The sequence below is a fragment of the Aphis gossypii genome, chromosome 2 (assembly GCF_020184175.1).
Source record: "Aphis gossypii isolate Hap1 chromosome 2, ASM2018417v2, whole genome shotgun sequence".
NCBI lineage: Eukaryota > Metazoa > Arthropoda > Insecta > Hemiptera > Aphididae > Aphis > Aphis gossypii.
The window spans coordinates 86,462,801-86,483,578 of record NC_065531.1 but is presented as its reverse complement, the minus strand read 5'-3'; the positions used below and the strand labels follow the sequence as shown (position 1 = coordinate 86,483,578).

General features: G+C 26.3%; 1 protein-coding gene across 1 annotated transcript; it reads right to left on the bottom strand.

Annotated features, from left to right (window-relative positions):
- Window positions 1-413: 413 nt before the first annotated feature.
- On the bottom strand, window positions 414-17,027 carry LOC114120196 (E3 SUMO-protein ligase RanBP2-like). The gene is made up of 23 exons (XM_027982031.2): window positions 16,530-17,027; window positions 15,389-15,614; window positions 15,144-15,317; window positions 14,840-15,012; window positions 14,627-14,769; window positions 14,431-14,563; window positions 14,073-14,351; window positions 12,086-12,206; window positions 11,779-12,015; window positions 10,038-10,152; window positions 9,752-9,914; window positions 9,323-9,471; window positions 9,097-9,247; window positions 8,295-8,511; window positions 7,466-7,599; window positions 4,140-7,173; window positions 3,411-3,479; window positions 2,433-2,590; window positions 2,325-2,372; window positions 1,409-1,922; window positions 1,160-1,339; window positions 970-1,097; window positions 414-860 (listed from the first exon to the last, which is right to left on the bottom strand). The coding sequence occupies exons 1-23, from the start codon at window positions 16,623-16,625 to the stop codon at window positions 645-647; spliced, it is 6,858 nt and encodes a 2,285-aa protein (XP_027837832.2). The 5' UTR covers window positions 16,626-17,027; the 3' UTR covers window positions 414-644.
- Window positions 17,028-20,778: the final 3,751 nt, after the last annotated feature.

Sequence of the window (20,778 nt, the reverse complement as noted above, 5' to 3'; positions counted from 1 at the left end):
CAAAACATTTCTGATGACAAGTAATTTTCATCATGAAAACAATATCTATTGTAGAAAGAGAATTTTTTTTCTTATTATAGTTTGAATGATTCTATTTCTCAATTGTTTCTTCCAAAAGGCCAAAAGAAGAGATTTGATCTATATGAAAAGATAATTTAAAAATAAAAAATAATGCTAACATAATATTGTGATAAATCAATAATTAAGAGAACAAAGAAATAATAAGATGAAAGTAAAGGGTGACAAAGAGATAAAGTAGACTGTACAGAATTAACTGTAAAAACATTTCAAATTATTCAAAGGAACCAACAGTTGTTATTTATTTATTTTTTTCGGTGAACAATAAATAAATAAATAGTTACATAACACATAATTCATACTTTGTATACTTTAAAATTAAAAAATCAGAGTAATGGTTTTAAAAAAAATATGGTTAATTTGAATCATTAATAACTGATTACAAATGTAATATTTATACTTATGGACTATAAATATTTATCACCAAAAGAAAATACAAATAATTTACTTGATTAAAAAAAAAAAAACTGTCTTTTATATTATATAAATTAATAATTATTGAAAATGTAAACTATAACAAATTATAACCTTGGTAGTCTAATAATTAGCATAAAAGAGGAGATTGATTATGCACTTAACTTAGATACACAATCATCAAAAACTTGTTTAAATTTATTAGCTATTTCTTCATTCTTGAAACGTACAGCAAGCATTTCTTTTTGTGGCTCAGGATTATCTTCAGTGGTGTTCATACATGGCCAACAAAACGCCTTGTTTGAAGATTTCATTTCCACAAGTTTTATATCAGATGATATCAAATGGTTACATACAACTTTAAACACCTACAAAAACAATTAAAACCATGTAATAATGTTGAATATGTATAATGGTGATTAAATATTTAAAAATAAGATATTTATAGCTATATTTTTTTTTTCAAACTAGTTTTACCTTTTCTCTTCTAAATAAAAACCGATACGTATTTCTTTCAGAATGAAACAATATTTTCATCTCACCAATACCTCTTTCTTTGTATTCACTTCCATCTTTGCGAAATAATTTTGAACGTTCACAAAATACTATAAAACATAAACATTTCAAGTTAGTACCAATGAATACATTTATTTTATTCACTACTTACATATTGTTTCATTCTCTTCTCCTGTTGATACTTCAATAGCATCAGGAAGAGGTATAATGGGTTCAAAATGAGGATCATGACTATTATCAACTTCTTCCTCACCATTTTCTTCAGATTTTTCACAATTTTTGTCTTCATCGGTGGATTTGTTTAAATTAAAGTTACCTGCCCAAGGGTTAACTATAAAAGAACAATATAATAATTATAATTTAAATTTAAAACTAGCTATTGAATTCTATTAATTAATACCTTTAGGAGCGTTTTCATCAACAGCAGGTTTATCTTTAACACCAAAAATACTCTGTCCAAACACTGATTTGGGATCCTTAGGGAGTGTTCCAAATTTAAATGGACTATCAGTTTTAGGGCTAAAATTGAATAAACCTTCGGTTTTAGATTTAGTATCATCAGTCTTAGAAAACAATGAAGTTTGAGTAGAATTTGGCGACTCTGTTGATCCAGAAGCAGTAAATGATCCAAATATTGATGAAGTGTTAACAGTAGAGGGAAGGCCAAATAAGTTGGTTGATTTAGTATCATCTGTTTTAGTAGAATCTAAAGAGAAGTTTCCAAAAATAGGTTTGGATCCAAAAATAGGGGCATTGGATGTATTCTTCTCAAAAATGTTAGTTGAAGATTTATCGCCAAAAAGAAATGATGTAGTTGGAAAAGATTGTGATGTATTATTTGTTATGACTGGGGTAATATTTGATTCTGAAACACTAACAGGTAGTGTTTCTTGTTCCTTCACTCTTTCAATTTCCTACAGTTAATAACATAGTATTAATATATATTTATAAAACATTCAATATTATGATATATCGGAATGGTCCAATACTCAAATTTTATAAAACTCAACAATAAAAATGCAATTCTGATAACATTTCTACTTAAAATTGATAGAAGGAACAATATAAAAAATCTTACTAAAATATTGACTATTTTTGGTAACTTTTTTGGAAAGAAACTATGAAAAGTAAGATAAATATTTTTGAAAACTTCAAAAATTGTATAGAAAGATGAGAATTCTAAGTGTATGCTTAATTTAAATTTTAACAATGTTTGAGTACTTGACCATTACAAATATTTGTTTATCTTAACTAATCTAAAAATAAATTTTGTTGTGATATAAAAATATAGAGGCAAATTGATAAAATAGAATTACTTTTTCGTGATCAGTCTTTGAAGAAACAGTTGCATCTATTACTTCCTCCTAAAACAAATTAACAAAATATACAATCATTAATCAATTTAATATTGTATTTAAACTTACAGTTTCAGAATCTTCTTCACAGCCTACACATCCTTTACATTTTTGTTTTGACTTATAAAGAAAGAATGACAATGGAAGTTTTAATTTTTCAGCAATTTCTTGATCAGTATGTGGTATCTCGTCTTTAAGTGATTTAACAGCAATAAAATTAACAGACTCTATAAAATAAAGATTAAATATATTATTATTATTTAATTCTTAGATTAATAACACTTAAACTGTTTCGGTTCAAAACAGCATTTAAATGAAGTATTAGTAATATAACATACATAGTAAAAATAGTAAATATTGAACAAATAATAATTTTTGTAAGTCCTAATAATATACAAATAAAAAAAATTATACATTAGTTTAAACAGAATGATATGAATAGTAAGGGTGGTGGAAAATTTGTAGCTATCATCAGTCAGACACAGAATGTAAATCAGAATTTACTTATCAATATTATGAATTTAAATTTTTTAGTATACATTTATAAACATGTATTAAATTATATAAAATATATTTATAAACATTTTAGCAATTGATATCATTATATACATCCATGTAGCTCATATATATATTGATTGGCAACTTCTATTATATAAAATAGGGATGACGGCTCTCATTTATCTTTCTAAAGAAATTTTCTAGTTATATTAATTTTAAATTTTTGAAATACTAAAAACTAATAAAAAATATGAACTGTGATGATAATATTTAATAATTAATAGTGCTTAAAATAGCAAGTTTATAGAATTTTCAAAAAGATTTGTATAAAATATTATACAAATTAATAAATTAATTCCCCTATATAATTCTCTGATCCAAAGTTAATTGAATTTTCCTTTCAAGTCTTCTGATAAGAATAAATAAATTAAAGCATCATTTGAAATATCAAATTAACTATGGCATTATTTTAAATATATGCAAAGAAAATATATATAACTACAAATTAATTAAGTAATTAAGTAAAAACATTTTTATAATTGTACATACCTTGATTCTCAGACGACTTTACAGAAGTTGAAGAACTATCAATTGAAAATGAGGGTTTTTCAATTTTAACTGCAACAAATTAAACAATGCTTTATTAATACATCTTTTATTTGTCTTATACCTATAATCCTAATTATTTAGAATCAGCCTTCTTTAATATAGAACAATTTAATCTCTAACCTATTACACTCACAACCAGCTATTTTCATCTCACTATTCAATATACAACTCGCCTTTGGTCTTTCTATACCTCACAATTTTCATACAACTTTCATACATCTAATCTTCTCTTCACATAACATAATATCCAAATCATTAACCTAATCTTCAACACTAGTGAGACTTGTGACTAATGTTGCAGTTACAAGTAAATAGAACAACAATTTAGCAATTCAATTTTACTGACAATACTTGCTTTTTGCAATCACTAGCACAGTCCTCTTTCTTATCTGTGACATTGATCAACACACTATATTATAGTCCGTTTAAAATAAGAAATGTAAACGACGGCTGACTACTGCGCATGGGCATGATCTCACTATGCTTATCAAGCTTTCACACCGTCACAATAAACACACAGTGGGAGAAACATCTGTCCGCTGCCATCTAAGTTTCTTATTTTGAACGGACTGTAAATATCTTCAATTTTAACCAATACTATACGATTCTAACACTTTTGTTAACCAATTACTATATTTCTATAAGATTTGATTGTGTTTTTTAACTTACCATTTGAGCTAAATTGTGTTTTTTCATTTTCCAACATAGAGTTTTGTTCATCATATTCATCACCCTCATCATTGTCAGTTTCATCAGATCCTTCAATACTTTCATCAGCACTTTTATCAGAATCATATTTTTCTAATCCAGCACTTTCTTCTCGCCATGTTAAAGGTTTTTGGTGGACAGCAGTCTTAATTGGAGCACCAAATGTATTTGTGTGATCACTTGTACTTAACGAACTAAAAGATACTGTTGATGATGTTCCAAATGTTGGCATTACAAATGGAATACTTGGCTGAGAATTACTCAAAGCATCTCCAAATTTTAATGAGGATGAAAATGATGTTTTTCCAAATGTAAAACCAGTAGATGATTGGCTTTTAGTAGTTTCATCATCAACAACTGCTCCTGGTTTTACAGTATTGCATGCAACACACTTTACAGTATTTGCATTATTTGACAAATAACATGCATCACAAACCCAGGAACCAGGTTTGGGTTTAAATTGATCTAGATCGCTTAATTTGGGTAATGATTTATTGGTATCTGCTTTAGTATCAGATTGTATTTCAACTGTTTTAGTATCTACAGTACTGGAAACTTCCTTCAATTCTTGCAATTTGTTCTTAACTTCATTAAATTTATCTTTAAATGCATGTAGCTGCCCAACAGTTTTAAATCTAATTGCAAACAATTCTTTTTTACTTTCACCTTCGGAAAAATCTTGGCCAATCCATGACATAGCTTTGTCAGAAGAAGCCACAGGTTTCAATTCTAAATCAGCAGTCAACCTTTGGTTACAACAAACTTTTAATATTATTTCTCTTCTCATTAACAATTGATAATAATCATCTTTAGGATTGTGTAAAATTTTCATTTGTCCTACACCTTTTTCTTTCCATTCTTTGGTATTTGAATCATATCTGAGAAGTTTTGCTCGATCATCAAATACAACATCAAGTCCTTCTTCACCAGTAACTACATCTATCTTATCAGGCAAAGGTATAACTGGAGAAAATTCAGCAGTTGGAACAAAATCTTCAGATTCTTCATTTGGTTGACTTGAAGAATCATTGTTGGCATCTTCAGTTTTAATAATAGCATGCGGGGAAGGATTTGTTTTAACACTAAAAATAGTACTACCAGCACCTGGGAAACCTTTAAAATCAGGAGAGTTAGTGAAACCGAAATTCGGAGAACTTTTTGCTAGTGTACTAAAGTATGATGTTGCTGACGTCCCAGATGTAAAATCTAGTTTAGGAGTAAACATTGCAGATTTTTCTTCAGTATCATTTAATGAAAATAGTGATTTTTCGGTAGACTTAGGAGTAGTCTCTGTAGAAAATACTCCAGACTTAGATGCGTTAAATGAAAAAGATTGTTTATCATTTGTATCTGTTTTAGTTTCAGAGTTTAAAGGTTTTAATAGTGATTTAAAACTCGGTGTTGCTGTTTCTCCAACAGGTGTTGAAAAGCTTAAATTAGAGAATAATCCTTTTGGTTTATCAGGTGTTTTATTTTGTTCCTTGGGTGTAGCAATTTCATTTATAATAGGTGGGGAACTAAACGTGAAACCACCTAATTCATGTTTAAGTGATTTTTCATTTTCCAAAGATAATGTTAAACTTGAATCTTTATTTACTTCTAATACAGATTCACTATAATCATCTTTAGTGTTTGAATCTGCTAATGAAGTATTTTGAGAACAGGGTTGTTTGTTTTCATTAAAAACTCTTACAAACTCCTTACAATCTTCTACTGTTTTAAATCTTGCACATAAATTTTCAACTTGTACTTGAACAGCATCAGAGAAATCATTAGCTGACCAAACAACTGCTTTATCACTTTTAGATTTTAATTCCATATTGTCATATAAGAAGTGATTGGCACAAACTTTATGTACTTGTTCTCGTCTCATTACCAATCTAACTTTGTTTGTATCATTATTTCTCAATATTTTCAATATTCCAATACCCTTTTCTTTCCATTCCTTTTCAATATACTTATACAATTTTGCACGTCTTTCAAATAATATTGTATCATTTTCTTCACCAGTAACTTCCTCAATTTTATCCGGCAATGGTATGATTGGTTGAAATTCAGGTATAGGATCATGTTCTTCAGTGTAACTTTCATCAGTTGCAGAGTTTCTAGACTTATTTAATGAAGCTTCATAACTTTCTTTAAATGTCGATAAAGGAGATTGAAAAGAAAATTTATCAGTACTTGTTACAGCAACAGATGATATTGGCTGAATACTAGATATACCCTGAGATATGACTGACTGAGATTGACTATTCACCTGCTGGCTATTAAATTTAAAAGGATAGGATGGAGCTTCAGATGTAACTAAACTACCACCAAGAATATGGTGTGTTGGTATAATTACACTAAGAGGTGGCTGGGACACTGGAGGTCCAGTTGGTAAAGTATCAGATGATGTTATATTAACATTTGGGGTAGGAGCTATTGAATAAGATGGAAATTGATTTGATTGACTAGTTGGATTAAATAACCCAAACTGCTGGAATGGTAAGGTAGATGAAAACGGTAGTTGAGTTGATGGAAAACTTATTGTAGCCAACTGAGTTTGATCATCAAAAGCATTTTGTATACATGATGATTGATCATAATTAATTTTATCAAATTCCTCTTCATTTTCTGCATATACAGCATACAAATCATCATGTCTAGTTTTTATTTCATTCATTGCATTAAGTTTTTCTATCAAAACTCCTTCAAGTCTATCAATACGTTCAATTAGTTTACTGTCTATGGTAGATTTATCACTCGTAGTATCTGTAAAATTATTTGTGGTAATATGATGAGATAACTCATTTATTTTATCAAATATTGAGTCTTTTGTATTGCTAAAATGATCAAATAATTTATCAACTTTTTCAGACATCGATCTTAATGTTTCTATCATATTATAATACTGCAATCCTAAAGTTTGGCATTGTACATTCTGTGATTGTACAGCTACTTTTAATTCGCTTAGTAATTTGACATCAGTTTCTTCATCTACGGTTTTTCGGATCTACAATTAGAAATTAAAAGAATATATAAATGTGTTTTATTATCATAATACTACTCTGTGGTGCATTTACAGAATAATAGAGAAGATATATCCTTTTTGACCCTCCCACTCCCTCCTTAGCTAATATTTGTATGATTATATTATTTTATTTATTTATCATTTTATCAGGAGGTAATTTAATGCTAGGAAATTGGCATCAAAAATTTTAATCCTATCTCTCCCCTCAGAGCTAAATACGCCACTGATTGTACTTAATCTATTTTAGTATAATATATATATAATGCATGCTTACTGGAGTAATGGGCGATTTAACAGGAGTACTGGTTACATTGAGAAATGATCTATCTCCAAATTTATTGTACAATTGTCTCCTTGATAAATTCACAGTATCACTATAATCCTCTGCAGACAAGTTCAAATTGGATTCTATAAAAATAATAGAAAAACAATTAAATTTTCAATAATTATACCAATTCTATAGAAATACTTATGATAAGTTAGGAAACAAGGATAAATGCTTAATTTAACCTTATTATACTTGGATTATTTAATTTTACTATTGAAGCCTTAATACAATTGATTATTAAGATAAAAGAAATTAATGTAACAGTATGAATTATAATATTTTTTTCAAATAGATAATTAATAATCCAATAAACTAAAATACAATGTTTATTTATTTTCTGCTATAATATTATGATACTAAATTCAAAATTTAAAAATACAAACTTCTAGTTCCCTTAAAAAGTTTAAAAATAAATTCTATAAGTACTGGCTAGACTAAATAATAGGATAGTTACAAAAGTATTTAGTTCTACTAATTTAAAATGTATATTAATTAAATGTATTGAAAATATAAAATATTCTTCAAAAACATTTTCAATGAAACTAACCTATATATAATTTACAACAACTTTATAACAACCTTCAACCATTAATAAAAATAATATATAATACAGCATATATATTATATATACTAAATTAGGAAATTATAAATATGATTAATTTATTTTAAAAATATTGTTTGACATAATATCCAATTTAAAGTTTTATAGTGTTATAAATTATTATAAATTAATACTACTTGCCATATGATAAATAAAAAAATAATTAATACTTACGACTATTAAGAGTCCCATTCATATCAAAGTCTACTTTTAAATCCAACAATTCTTCTTTTAGTTGTAAGTGCAATGGATGCTGAGGTTTTTTCTTTAAGCGATCTTTTGTTATATTAAGCAATTCTTTGATTTTTGCAACCAACATATTATTTGCCTCTGTTAATGTGTTATCCGTAGAAGTGTCAATAGAAGGTGATTTTATCATTTTTTTATAAATCTGTAATACATTGTTACCAAAGAATAAAGAAGTGTTGATTCCTTAGATCATATACAATAGATGGAGCCATATCCTATCTTGCCTATGTTAGCAACTTGAAGCATTATTAGCAACAAGTCACAAGATGAGATGTGCGATTTGTGCATGCGCATGTATACTCGTCGCGTATATATTGATTGTGGTTATCACTCATAAGCTCTCAGGGAGAATGCAGTTTCTTGAATAAATATACAACAAGTATACATGCGCAAGCGCAGAACGCACATCTTATCTCGCGACTCGTCGCTGATATGTGCTTCAAAATATTGGGACATGGCTCCATCCATTGTATATGATCTAAGGTTGATTCCAAATAACACAAATTAATCAGACTAAATACATTCAATACAAAAATGTGAAAAAAATTGGTATCACATGAACAACAATATATAATATTTAAAAGCAAAAAAAAATTGAAAATGAAATACTTGGTTAAAAATTTTATGGATTTTTATTTGAGTATTCAAACTGTAAACTAAGTATGGGAATTCAATTTTATATTTTAAAAACAAATATTTACATTGTTATTATATAATTAATACTAACCATTGCTTGATAAAAAGATGCATATGGTGAATTAATGTTTTTAAATGCTTCAATGGCTTCTTCATTTTGTCCATTATTCATTAACTGACAAGCTAAATAAAATTTACCTTCTTCTAATAATTCAAACACTTCCCCTTGAGTTAACTTTTTCCTAAATTTAAAAATATCAATGAATTATAAATCATAAATAATAAAATGTATTAAAAAATATTAAATAACAAGCTACCTGTAAAATTCAAACAATGTATTTTTTGACTTATGTTCAATTCCACGTTCAGTAATGCGTTCAAGTAGTTGTATTGCCATTCCCCAATATAATACAGCTCTTTTTTCTAGTCCCTCTTTTAAAAGGAAATTATCCATAATTTTGTTAGCCTACATAAACCAAAATTGTGTGTTGTATTAATTTGGCATCACTTAAATAGTGGTTAAATAAGTAACCAAAAATTTTACTAAATATTAGTTATCATTGATCATACAACAATCATTTATATAAAAACATTTAAAATCTATTTATTATGAAACTGTGAATGCATTTATATTATATTCACATTTGATAATTAGGAAGAATAAATTATTATAAAGAGCCATAAAGAACTTAGTTTTTTTAATAACTATAAATAATGAACAGGTTAGAAATTACAAAATTTAATACCTGACTAGCAAAGTTTTTTGCCAAATATACCATTAACTGTACATCAATTCCATGATTTCCTATTAATCGAATTGACTCTAATCCTTGGATAGCAGCTTTTCTCAATTGCGATACATGTTTAACATCAACATTTTTAGAATAAATTTTGTACATTGATTTCCACCTAAAATATATTACAAACGCAACTTTATATAAATATATGTTTTTTTTTTTTTTTTTTTAATTTTTGTTAAACGAAAAATGTCAAAAACTCATTCAGAAAAATAATAATGAAATTCTATTTTACCAATTTTCTTGTTCTGATGTTGTTAATTGATCAGTTATATTAGATGGGAATGTCTGTGGTGCTTTAGGATCATTTCTCTGTGATTGGTTATCCAAGAATGAAGCAACACTTAAAACTAAAACAAAATAATAATACAGATAAGATTACTAGTAACTTAATACTTTAATTATTTTTGATATAAACCATAGTAACAATATCATAAAAACTTATATCTTGGATATTTATTGAAGTTAGAGAAAACATTAGTTGTTTCTTGAAATTTCACTTTAAAAAAAGGCAGGTAACCAAGTACTATTTGCTGTATATTGATTGAATCACTTATATAGCAGTGTTAAATTCAATGATATATCATTATACACAAAAACGATTCTGAGCGGAAACTGTTCGTCAGCCTATATTTTTTTGTTGTAGCTCTTAATTATTTATTTTATTTTTAAAATTATAGTAGTAGATTGATATATTTTTTCCAAAAATGTTGTATTTATATATTTTTAAAAATAAATCATAACAACACAGATTTATACCATCTAAAACTTGAAATGTATTATTTTTCTATAAATACGATAAAAAAGGAAAAATTCATAATAATTTAATTTACCAAAAAGTTTTAATTTTTCACAAATATTTTTAAATTATAGCAAAATCATCAACATTGCATGATTTTAAATAAGTAAATTCATCTTAAGAACAATTTTAACTATCTACAATTGTTTATATTTATTTTATAAATTGTATGATCATTAGAACTATTTTTCTTATACTTCTGAGGAATTTTATATTCAATTTTCAAAAGTTAGATACAAGCAGAAAAGTTTTTTTGCAATTTTGACACATTTGGTTGAAATTTTAACCTCAAATGCATATAAAAAAAAATATATATGAATGCTTATGAATTTTTATACAGATTTAAGAATATATTTTGTGAAATCTTGTAATATATTCAAGAATTTTGTCTATGAATAATTTTTTATTGACATTCATAAAAAAAACAAACAAAAAATTAGAAAATTTTGCATGCCTATATATAATAAAAATGTTACATTTTTTATTTATATATTTTATCTTACAATAAAAATGATAATATAAATATTTGATTTAAATTTTAAGTAATTATGGTTATTCATTTTTAGTTGCACCAAAAAAAACAAAATCAATTTTATCAAGAATTGAATACCCAGAAAACACCGTTTTATCCAATTATATGTAAACAAATAAATTGTAATTTTTGACTTCTGACCTCCCAAAGTAAAAATCAGATCCAATTTGCTAACAGAAATAAGTCCATTTTTGAAAATCAAGCGTATTTATACTCCTTAGAAGGTGTTGACGTAAAAAAAATATAAAAAACACATTGTAAACAGCTGTACTCACAAATCACAATCTAAAAATTGAAATTTTTATTACAATACTTGACTATTGTAAATTTTATTTTGTAAGGTACAAATTTTTAATTCAAGGCTAGTTTTGCTTGAAGAAATTAAGTCCTAATACAACATTTTAGTTTATGCCACTACAGTTTAAAATCTTTAAATCATTTTGTTTTTAACATCATGTGGGATTAATAAAAAACTATTGAATTCTAATTCACCCTATCATAATTATACAAAAATCATTTTGTATCAACAATTTTTGAACAAAATGAAAATATTAATTAATTATAGAAAATTTTTAGCTTAAATTAGAGAATATATTATTAATAGTACTCATTCCAAACATAAATTAAATTATTAATTTTCAATACCTGTAGCATATAAAAATGTATTCATATCTATTTGGCATATTGACTCAATATTGGCAGATGCAAGTGAATTAGTAGCTAAAGGTAATTCATTAAAACTTTTACATCCAAAACCAACTGGAAACACTGTGTTCTTAGTTAACCTTATTCCACAACCTTTGTTTTCACTTTCTAATAATTGTATTCCATACCAAACTAAATGATGTAATGAACCTGGTCGACTCATTTCAAATGACAACACTAAAAATAAAAATTATAAATCATTTATTTTCAAATATTATTTATTTAAAACATCAAGTATGTTACTTACTATGTTTAGGAACAGCATACTGTATTAGTTCTGGAATATTATAGACTAGTTTTTCTGGAGAATAATGAATAAAAAGTGATGTTGGTATTCCCTTAGCATACTCTGGATCATTAAAAATTTTCTATGGGAGAAAACAATTTGTAAAATAAGACATTATATAATATGTATATTTCAGGTAAAGTATGAAAAGTTGGCAATATTCTCATAACCCAAATAATGTAAACTAGAGGTTGTCAAACACACACTTTTATAAATAAGATCATTATTTAACATGTTCACCTCAGCACGTATATTCCTAATCTAGTGCGACATGTAGCGTAATTGTTAATAATGTTATACGCATGACGATCTGTGATTGTCATAAATTCGAAATTCTAATATTTGGTTTCTAATTAATAAGGATATTTTTTACTCTTTATAGACTGTCAGGAAAGTTCATGTTTAAGTATAATATAAATAAAGTAGATACTCAATTATATAATACTAATTATAAAATGAATAATAAGTCTAGAAAAACAAAGGTGTACAAAGCTCAGATTACTAGACGAAAATACAATAGAAACAAAAACCGACTACAAATCATTGTTTATTAAGACATTCTGAATGGCCATGATGCTAAATATTAAAGCAGCGTTTCTACGGTCAAATTATTTATTGACATATCTAAATAAACGTACTAATGAAAATCATGGATCGGTGGCGACCATCAGCGCCCTACTACTAATGACGATCTGAGATCGGCAATGAACATGTTAAATCTGCAATTTTACCAAAATCTAACTGTTCAATAATAATTTGTTTAATAACAATAAATGGTTAATTTTTAACTGTCAATTAAATATATACTACGTTTAAATGATGGCATTAAAATGGATTGAAATAATATCGTTTTGAAATTATAACCCATTAATCTCATATAAACACTTTAAAACCGTTTTAAAGACTTAAACCGGTTATCAAATGTATACATAAACGCGGAATATGTTTCACTTTAATTACGTAAATAGTACGTTTTGGATGAAAAACACATTCTCTTAGAACTAACAACCAGTCATGGAGAAAAATATTAATTTTAAAACGGCTTATAAAAATATATGCTAAACCGATTTAATATATGTTCAAATATAAACATCTGAAAACGGTTTAAGCTAAACCGTTTTAAATAATATTAAAACGATTTAATTTCAAACCGTTTTAACGCCATCATATAAACGTAGCAATACATGGTTATACTCAATACTCCAAATTTCTCTAATTAATAATAGAAAAAAAATGTGCAGTATTGAATGGTCTAAAATGTATGATTATATAAATGATAAGGGTGTAATTTTAAAGAACAACGCTCATGTCAATACTTCCACTTGCCTAATGAATTAAAAAATCTCTACATGAAAAAGCTAATGTATAAACTCTTCCCGATGGTCGTTTTAGAGAAAATGTTATACAAAAATAAAAGTAAACACAAATATGAAGGGATACTTTGCAACTCAAAATTAATAATTTTATAATAATTAATTAACCTAATAACTTTTTTTCAGATTAATAGTGATTTAGTTTTTTTTTTTTAATATAATAACTGGCTGTTAATTATTTAAAATTGATTGTTAGTTTTGGTCGAATTTACATTGTACTAATATCAATGACTTATTACTATTATTATTACTTTATAATATAGATATAGACTTCGTTTGAAAAAGATAGAACAAGTGTATGAATAATAGAAAGTAAAAACATACCAAAGAAAAATTGTTGACAGTACTGAAAAATTATACATATACTGACAAAGCAATATGATTTAATCTTTTAATGTTTAAGAAAAAAATGGTCAATTGATACTAGTTAAACAATTCAAATTTAGACATTAATTGATAGATAAAAATAAAATATACATGTATAGTATAATAAATACTATGTAAATAAATTTAACAAAACTTAACTTAATTACTAATTGAGATGCAACTTGTACAAAGTACATTCAAAAACATACCTTATAGTTTGTTGTTTTCCAATCATTGATGCATAATAATTTAACATTATCAATAAAATGTTCATCTTCTTTTGCCATCATAGCTCGTAATACAAAGCCACTCTCTATTATCCTTCTAGTACCTTCTAATTCCCATAATGCTACATTTGATTTTTGTTCCATACTAAATTCTTTATTTGTTATACTTTCAAATGCTTGTTTATCGATTGGAGGAGCTAAAGACATTAAAAATAATGGCGCAGCCAATTGGTTACTTTTATACCAAGATACTGAATTTTCCTGAAAAGACAAAATAATAAAAATAAAAATATTATTTAAGTACACAAATAGTTTAATATAAATACTTAAATTATATTACTTTTTTAGCGAATTTCATAATTACACTAGCTAAGTGAAAATAAAACTGATTAGATAAATGTTGTATGAGACTTCGGTAAAACTCTGTCTGTGGAGATGATAATTGTATAGCTTTATATAGAGCTTGATCAAGTCTAAAATAAAAATGCATTTATATAAATTTAAAATAAATAATTACTATATCAATATATTTATACCTAAAAAGAACTTTATAGCATTCAGATACAGTTTTTTGTTTGCTTGTTTTTGATTCACTAACGAATAAAGAAGCGGTATGTTCATATATAGGCAATACCCGTGAATAGAATTCCCAATTTATTGTATTTGAAGTACCATGTGCCTATTAATAAAATTTCAAACATACATATTTTAAATACCTATACTAATATTTATTTTATATAAATACTTACTTCACATATCTGAGAAACAGTCTCATACCATTCAATATTATCTTTTTGGAACTTGCAAGTTCTTTCTATGTTGATTGCATAAGAAAAAGCTTCAGACAAGCGTCCAGAACTTTCAAATAATTTTAACTGTTTAATTCTAAGATTCATGTCTTCTGGCCTAACAGATATTTCAGCTGAAAAATATACATCATAAGAATAATTAATCTAGTTAATATAATTGTTGAGCTGTATTAGTGTAACTTAAAGCTATAAATAAAAAAAAAAATAATAATAATTAAATTTAACAACATTTATATATGCATACCATTAAGCAAATTTTCCACTTTAGTAGGATCACAATTTCCGTTTGATGTCAATAATCGCTCCTTTAGTTTATATACAGTAGGATGATAAGGATATAAATCTTCTGTTTGCTTACATATTTTTTCAGCTTGAACTTCATTTAACTTAACAGAAGGATCAATCATAAGCTCACAACCTATAAGAATTTAATTCTTTAGTAAATGTATAAATAATAAAATAAAATGTAAAATTGAATAATTTACTAACATAATAATAGTAGTTCTGGTTGATTAGGAGTTGAAGTTAAAGATTTTTGATATTCTATAACTGCTTTTTCTTTATTACCAAGTTTGTCATAACAATGACCAAGTAAACGACGTCCTTCGGGTGAATTTTCATTCACACTCAAAAAAGTGTTAACATATTGCTTAGCTAACTCAAATTCAGATACTTTGAAATACATACGAGCAATAGCTAATCCCTTTAGCTTTTTCTGAAATTTAAAAAAATTAATCTTAATATTATTTTTAAAGAATACATTATTTATAGATTCAAATTATACTAATAATAAATACTATACATCAACCTAAGGGAGAATCGAGTATTAACTAATTAGTTATTGGTCAGTTCATGAATCCTCACTTAACGATACTTGATTATTTATTTTATTTATTAACTGATTAATAATTTAATTTTTACTCAATTATTTAATAAATTTTCTCAATAGTAAATTAATGACATATTGACATAATGGAAAATAAAATTCCTAAATAATGAACAAGTGACAAGTGATAAAAATAGAAAACCATTTGAAACCCAAATTAAAGGATTATATGATTTACTGGTTACAAAGGATAGATTACTCAAATTTAATATTAAGTTAAAAATAATCAATAAAATTAAATAATGGACATAGTTGATTAATTAGAACTTTAGAATTAAAAATTTACTTTTTAAGTTTGCTAATTAAAAAAAAATATATAATTAAGTTTGCTTAGAAACGTTTGAATCAATTATATAATACAAACATGTTTTTTTATACCTATTTAAAATTTAACTTTTTACAGTTTATAGTGGAATAAATTCAAGTGTTAAGTCACACAACCACAGATAAGAGATAAAATGCAATTTTCTTTAAGTAATTAAAATATAGAAGATTAAAAATATCATCAACTAATTAAATGTTATGACCCATTCATTCAAGTCATAAAACCGTTTCTCATCAACATTTGAATTTCGGGAGATTTAAGTGAACAAAAATTATAGGTAGGTAGATGAATCCAAAATAAAATGATGGGAAAAGTTAAAATCCCGCAAATGATTGTCAAAATTGCTTGGTCCAGTGAATAAAATTATTCGATCCGTACGATTTGACCAAACACAAGTGAACACTCTTCCGGCTACAAACCTCATGTTCGTTGTTGAGTTTATCAAATTGTTCCTGCACATGGCGATCGATGTCCTTTTTCGACCGGTACAACACGGCGTTCCCAACGCCTAACATTTTTCTCTTTGGACCACTACTAACACGGTTAACAAATATAACAACGAAAACAGACAGCAGCAACAACTATGGATTTTACAGCTGGAGGGATAGGTCAAAACCGAACATGAAAGAAATAGCTGATACTATTTATGGACGTGACGTTGGTCGTTGACTGGAAGTTATTTCAAATGTTGCGTTTCGTAAACAAAGGACGAGACAATGAAACGGTTTCGCTCGCTGTAAATCGTATTAAATGAGCACATGACACGGTCACCGTAAAGCCGCTAAAAACGCTTTTCACAATCGCGCGTACGCTGCGGCCCGTGTTGCTGTGAAACGGTTTTTGCCCGTGATTGGTTGTCACATCAAAATTCCAGTGCGGCCGGACGTGGCGATCGACTTGAGTACGGCAGTGTAGCCAAAGTCGTTTTTAATTATTTTCTGATAATGCGACCTCGGCCTAGCGGACCGCGGCGTCGTAACGTCGAATGCCGCCCGGAAATCGGAATGCGAACGCCGGGAACTGCGAAGAGTGCGAAGGCGATAAGGCGAGTTGCGAATGAAAACGTACCTTACGAGTTACGGGCTTGAACGAGTCTGCGTGCGCCATTATACTATTTTTATATTATAGTGGCAATTATATTTTAGTGCTATATTCGTGTAGAAAGTTATAACCTCTAATGTTATATAGATTATATATAGCAGTCTTTGGGAGGGGATGGGACTTGGAAGTTGGAACACTTGGAACTATAAATCTCAAGTCATGATGTCATATTTGTATTGTATCTTTACTCGTGTAAATATGTAATCATATTATGCTATTTAAATTTATTTGCTGTAATTGACATCAGACAATTAAATATATAGATTCGCTATCATAATAAAAAAAAAATAATTTACAGTTTTCGTCGTTCGATTACCTAATCCTAATGTTATAATGTAAAATTTAGTAAATTTACATTGTAAATGCCACGTGCAAACATCTTCAAATAAAACGTACAATGTTTATTCATAACACTTATACTTAATATGATAAACCGTTATCAACTGTAAAATGTAAATGAAATACTAAAATTATATAGAGCTATTTTTTCGGTTAGTAAAATTGTAATGAGTTTACTAGGCCAATATTCAAGTCCAATTTTTATTTTTATTTCAAAATAATAGTTAATTAATAATGTATATAATTATTAATTGGATAGTTGATCTTTAAATAAATGAAAAACTATGTAAAGGAATGAATAGACAATTCTTGATCCACCAATCAGGAAATTAAAAAAAAAAGGCTACTATATGCCTCTTTAGTCCCATAGAAAAAATATATATATAGGTATACCCTTCACTGTATGTCTGTATCAATATTTTAATAACCTTACATTAATTATATATACTTTATACAATTTACCTATTGACAAAACAAATTTTAGAAAGTTATTCTATTACTTTATAATTCAATCTTTTAAAACAGTACCTATATAAATTACCTATCACATATCAATAATGAATTTTTGTTTTTTGGTTTCTAATATAGTAATGTATTTGTTATTTCTTGTAAATCAACATTTTGTCAGTGACTAAAGACATTTGAGTCATACAACATTCACTAACAAACATTGTAATGAGTTATGACCACTGACCTAACTGTATTTCTTAAATAACTGTTGACATTTTAATTTCAAAAAAATTGGTTTGTATTGAATCAAAATGATGAACAATTGAGTGAAATAGGTATACATCTAAAACAATTTGAAAACACCTTACCAATCATTATTCTTAATTGTCTCTTTAGCCACTTCTATTTTGTTTGTTATACAAGAAATATACATTTTATGTATTATATTTTTGCAGGTAACTTCAAAATGTATATATCAAAAATAAAGCAAAAATTATTATTGTTATTTTAATAATATTTAGGTGCTTGATTATTCAAATATTTACAAATTTTAAATCATGCATAAGTACACATTTTATAACAATAAATAGGTTAACAAATGTTAAAACTTTTTACAATGGCTTACACATTTCAAGGTTATAAAAGCAAATAATGCAGAATAAGCGAATGAAGGTTGTAGACATTTTTCATTCTGTACAATTTCATAATTCAATTTAAACACAAATGTCATTCATTTTTTAAAGGAAAAGTTTTATCAATGTAAAGACCAATAAATAACTCCAAAGTAACACAAAATCATTCAACTAATATTACAAACTTTAATACTAGGTATAACAATATTTTTATATAGTTATATTAATGAATTAATATCATTTATTTTCATCATAAGTGGACCATTTTTATTTTAGCGGAGGACCCGTGTTACTTAGTGTTACCAGTGTATTTGTTTAAAAGATTTATAATTATTTAATTATTTTACCTCAATCATAGCCCAACACATAAAATCGTCACTGTACAAGAATATTTAGATAGTTTTTGGTTATCTCTATCCACAATTCACAATCATGAATCAAAACAACCAAGTTTTGGGTGTATCAATCCACTTTCAATCTTTTTCTGTTTATATTGTTTATAAATTAGGTATATTAATAATTTCATTAATTTGTATAAATTCATTAAGATAGCATTTCACTGACCTTCAAAAAATCGTATAATGTAATCTGATAATCTTAATAATATATGTCTTAACTCTTAACTCTTAATTTGTATAATGACTGCTACATACAGTAGTATGTTTGTTTGGAAAAAATATCTTTGTGTTTAATTGATTTGACTTGATAAAAATTCATTTGAATATAGGTTATTGTTGTTTGTTGTTCTTCGAGTTCCTACAATTTTATCTTTTTTCTTAGGCAGTGGCATATTTACAGGGGGGTCCATGGGGTTCAGATAGAATTTAATATTTTACATGAGATACCTATGCTTTATTTTACACTGGTGTATCTGAGATAGGTCTTTTTACCTCATTGGTAATACTCCATTATTTTAACATACTTTTATAATAATAATTTTATTATATAGCAGTGATATACCTATTAAATTACATTTTATATATAAAATATGTTTAATATTTTTTTTAATTTGATTGTGATCATAGTTTAAAATAATTATGCCATAATAAACATAAAACATGAATTTAACAGGATAATATTACAAGATTAAATAATATATTACAAATCACTTTGTAGTTCCTTTTTATTTTCTTATGGTTGATTCTTTCAACTATAAAAGTGCATATTATAAAATAAAATTATTCTATAAGTTTATGAAATAATCAATGACATGGCATTAAGTCCTAGAAAATTGGAATTTGTAATATAAATGTTGTTTTATTTGCTTAAAAATAAATAATTAAAATCAAAATCACAGATCTGTATTATGAAAATTATCTGGACCCTCCCCATGACAAATTCCTAAATACCCCACTGTTCCTAGGTGATCTTCTAAAGCATTTAATGGTTTATTGTATCTTTCTTTCCATATTAGTGGATATATAAATTTGTGTATCTAAATGATTTACATGCCTACGTACATAAATCAGATCCGTTAAAATAACTATTATGCAAGCATTGTGCTTAGTTGTACTATACCACCAATCATTAATAATGAATAATGATAGGAGCATATATTTTATTAAAGAGAATATTGTTGCAATATTATAATATTTTATAAAAAATATTTGTACATCTAAGAAATAGTATTTTTTTTTGTTGGTTGGTAAAAACTAATAACTGAAAGTACCATAATTTATTTTGTTAACATATGTAGTCAGTTTATACATTTTTTATAAAATAGAAACTGTTTTTATAGGTGAACAAATATTGTTGTCATTTCAATATTTTTTATGCAAAAAACGAGGTCATGGCTACTGCCAGGTGTACTAAGGAATTTCAATAATATGTGTTTGATTTGAAAACTCAAGTCAATGTGGCATTATAATTCGTGAAAACAAATATTTATGATTAACAATTAATTATTATTATTTATTTGTATGGCTAATAATTAATTAAAATTTATTGATGAAATAAATTGTTTTCATATCAACTGATTTATAGGTAACCTTAAATTGATTTGTACTTAAAATGGTAATCAACATAAAGATATGCATATTATAGGTTTGTAGACTTGTTTTAATCTAAACAAATTCATTTGTATTTTTTTGTCTAAATACTTTGGATCTTATTTCTTAAAGTTTAATAATTAGAACACAATAAAAAA

Bases quoted from the DNA above. Each gene is read 5' to 3' on its own strand.
- LOC114120196 (XM_027982031.2), bottom strand. From the start codon at position 16,625: ATGTTAGGCGTTGGGAACGCCGTGTTGTACCGGTCGAAAAAGGACATC. The intron at 15,318-15,388 runs GTTAGTAAATTA...AAATTCTTATAG, and splicing joins ACCAGAACTACTATTATTAT to GTTGTGAGCTTATGATTGAT. The intron at 10,153-11,778 runs GTATTGAAAATT...ATTTTGTTTTAG, and splicing joins TACATTTTTATATGCTACAG to TTTTAAGTGTTGCTTCATTC.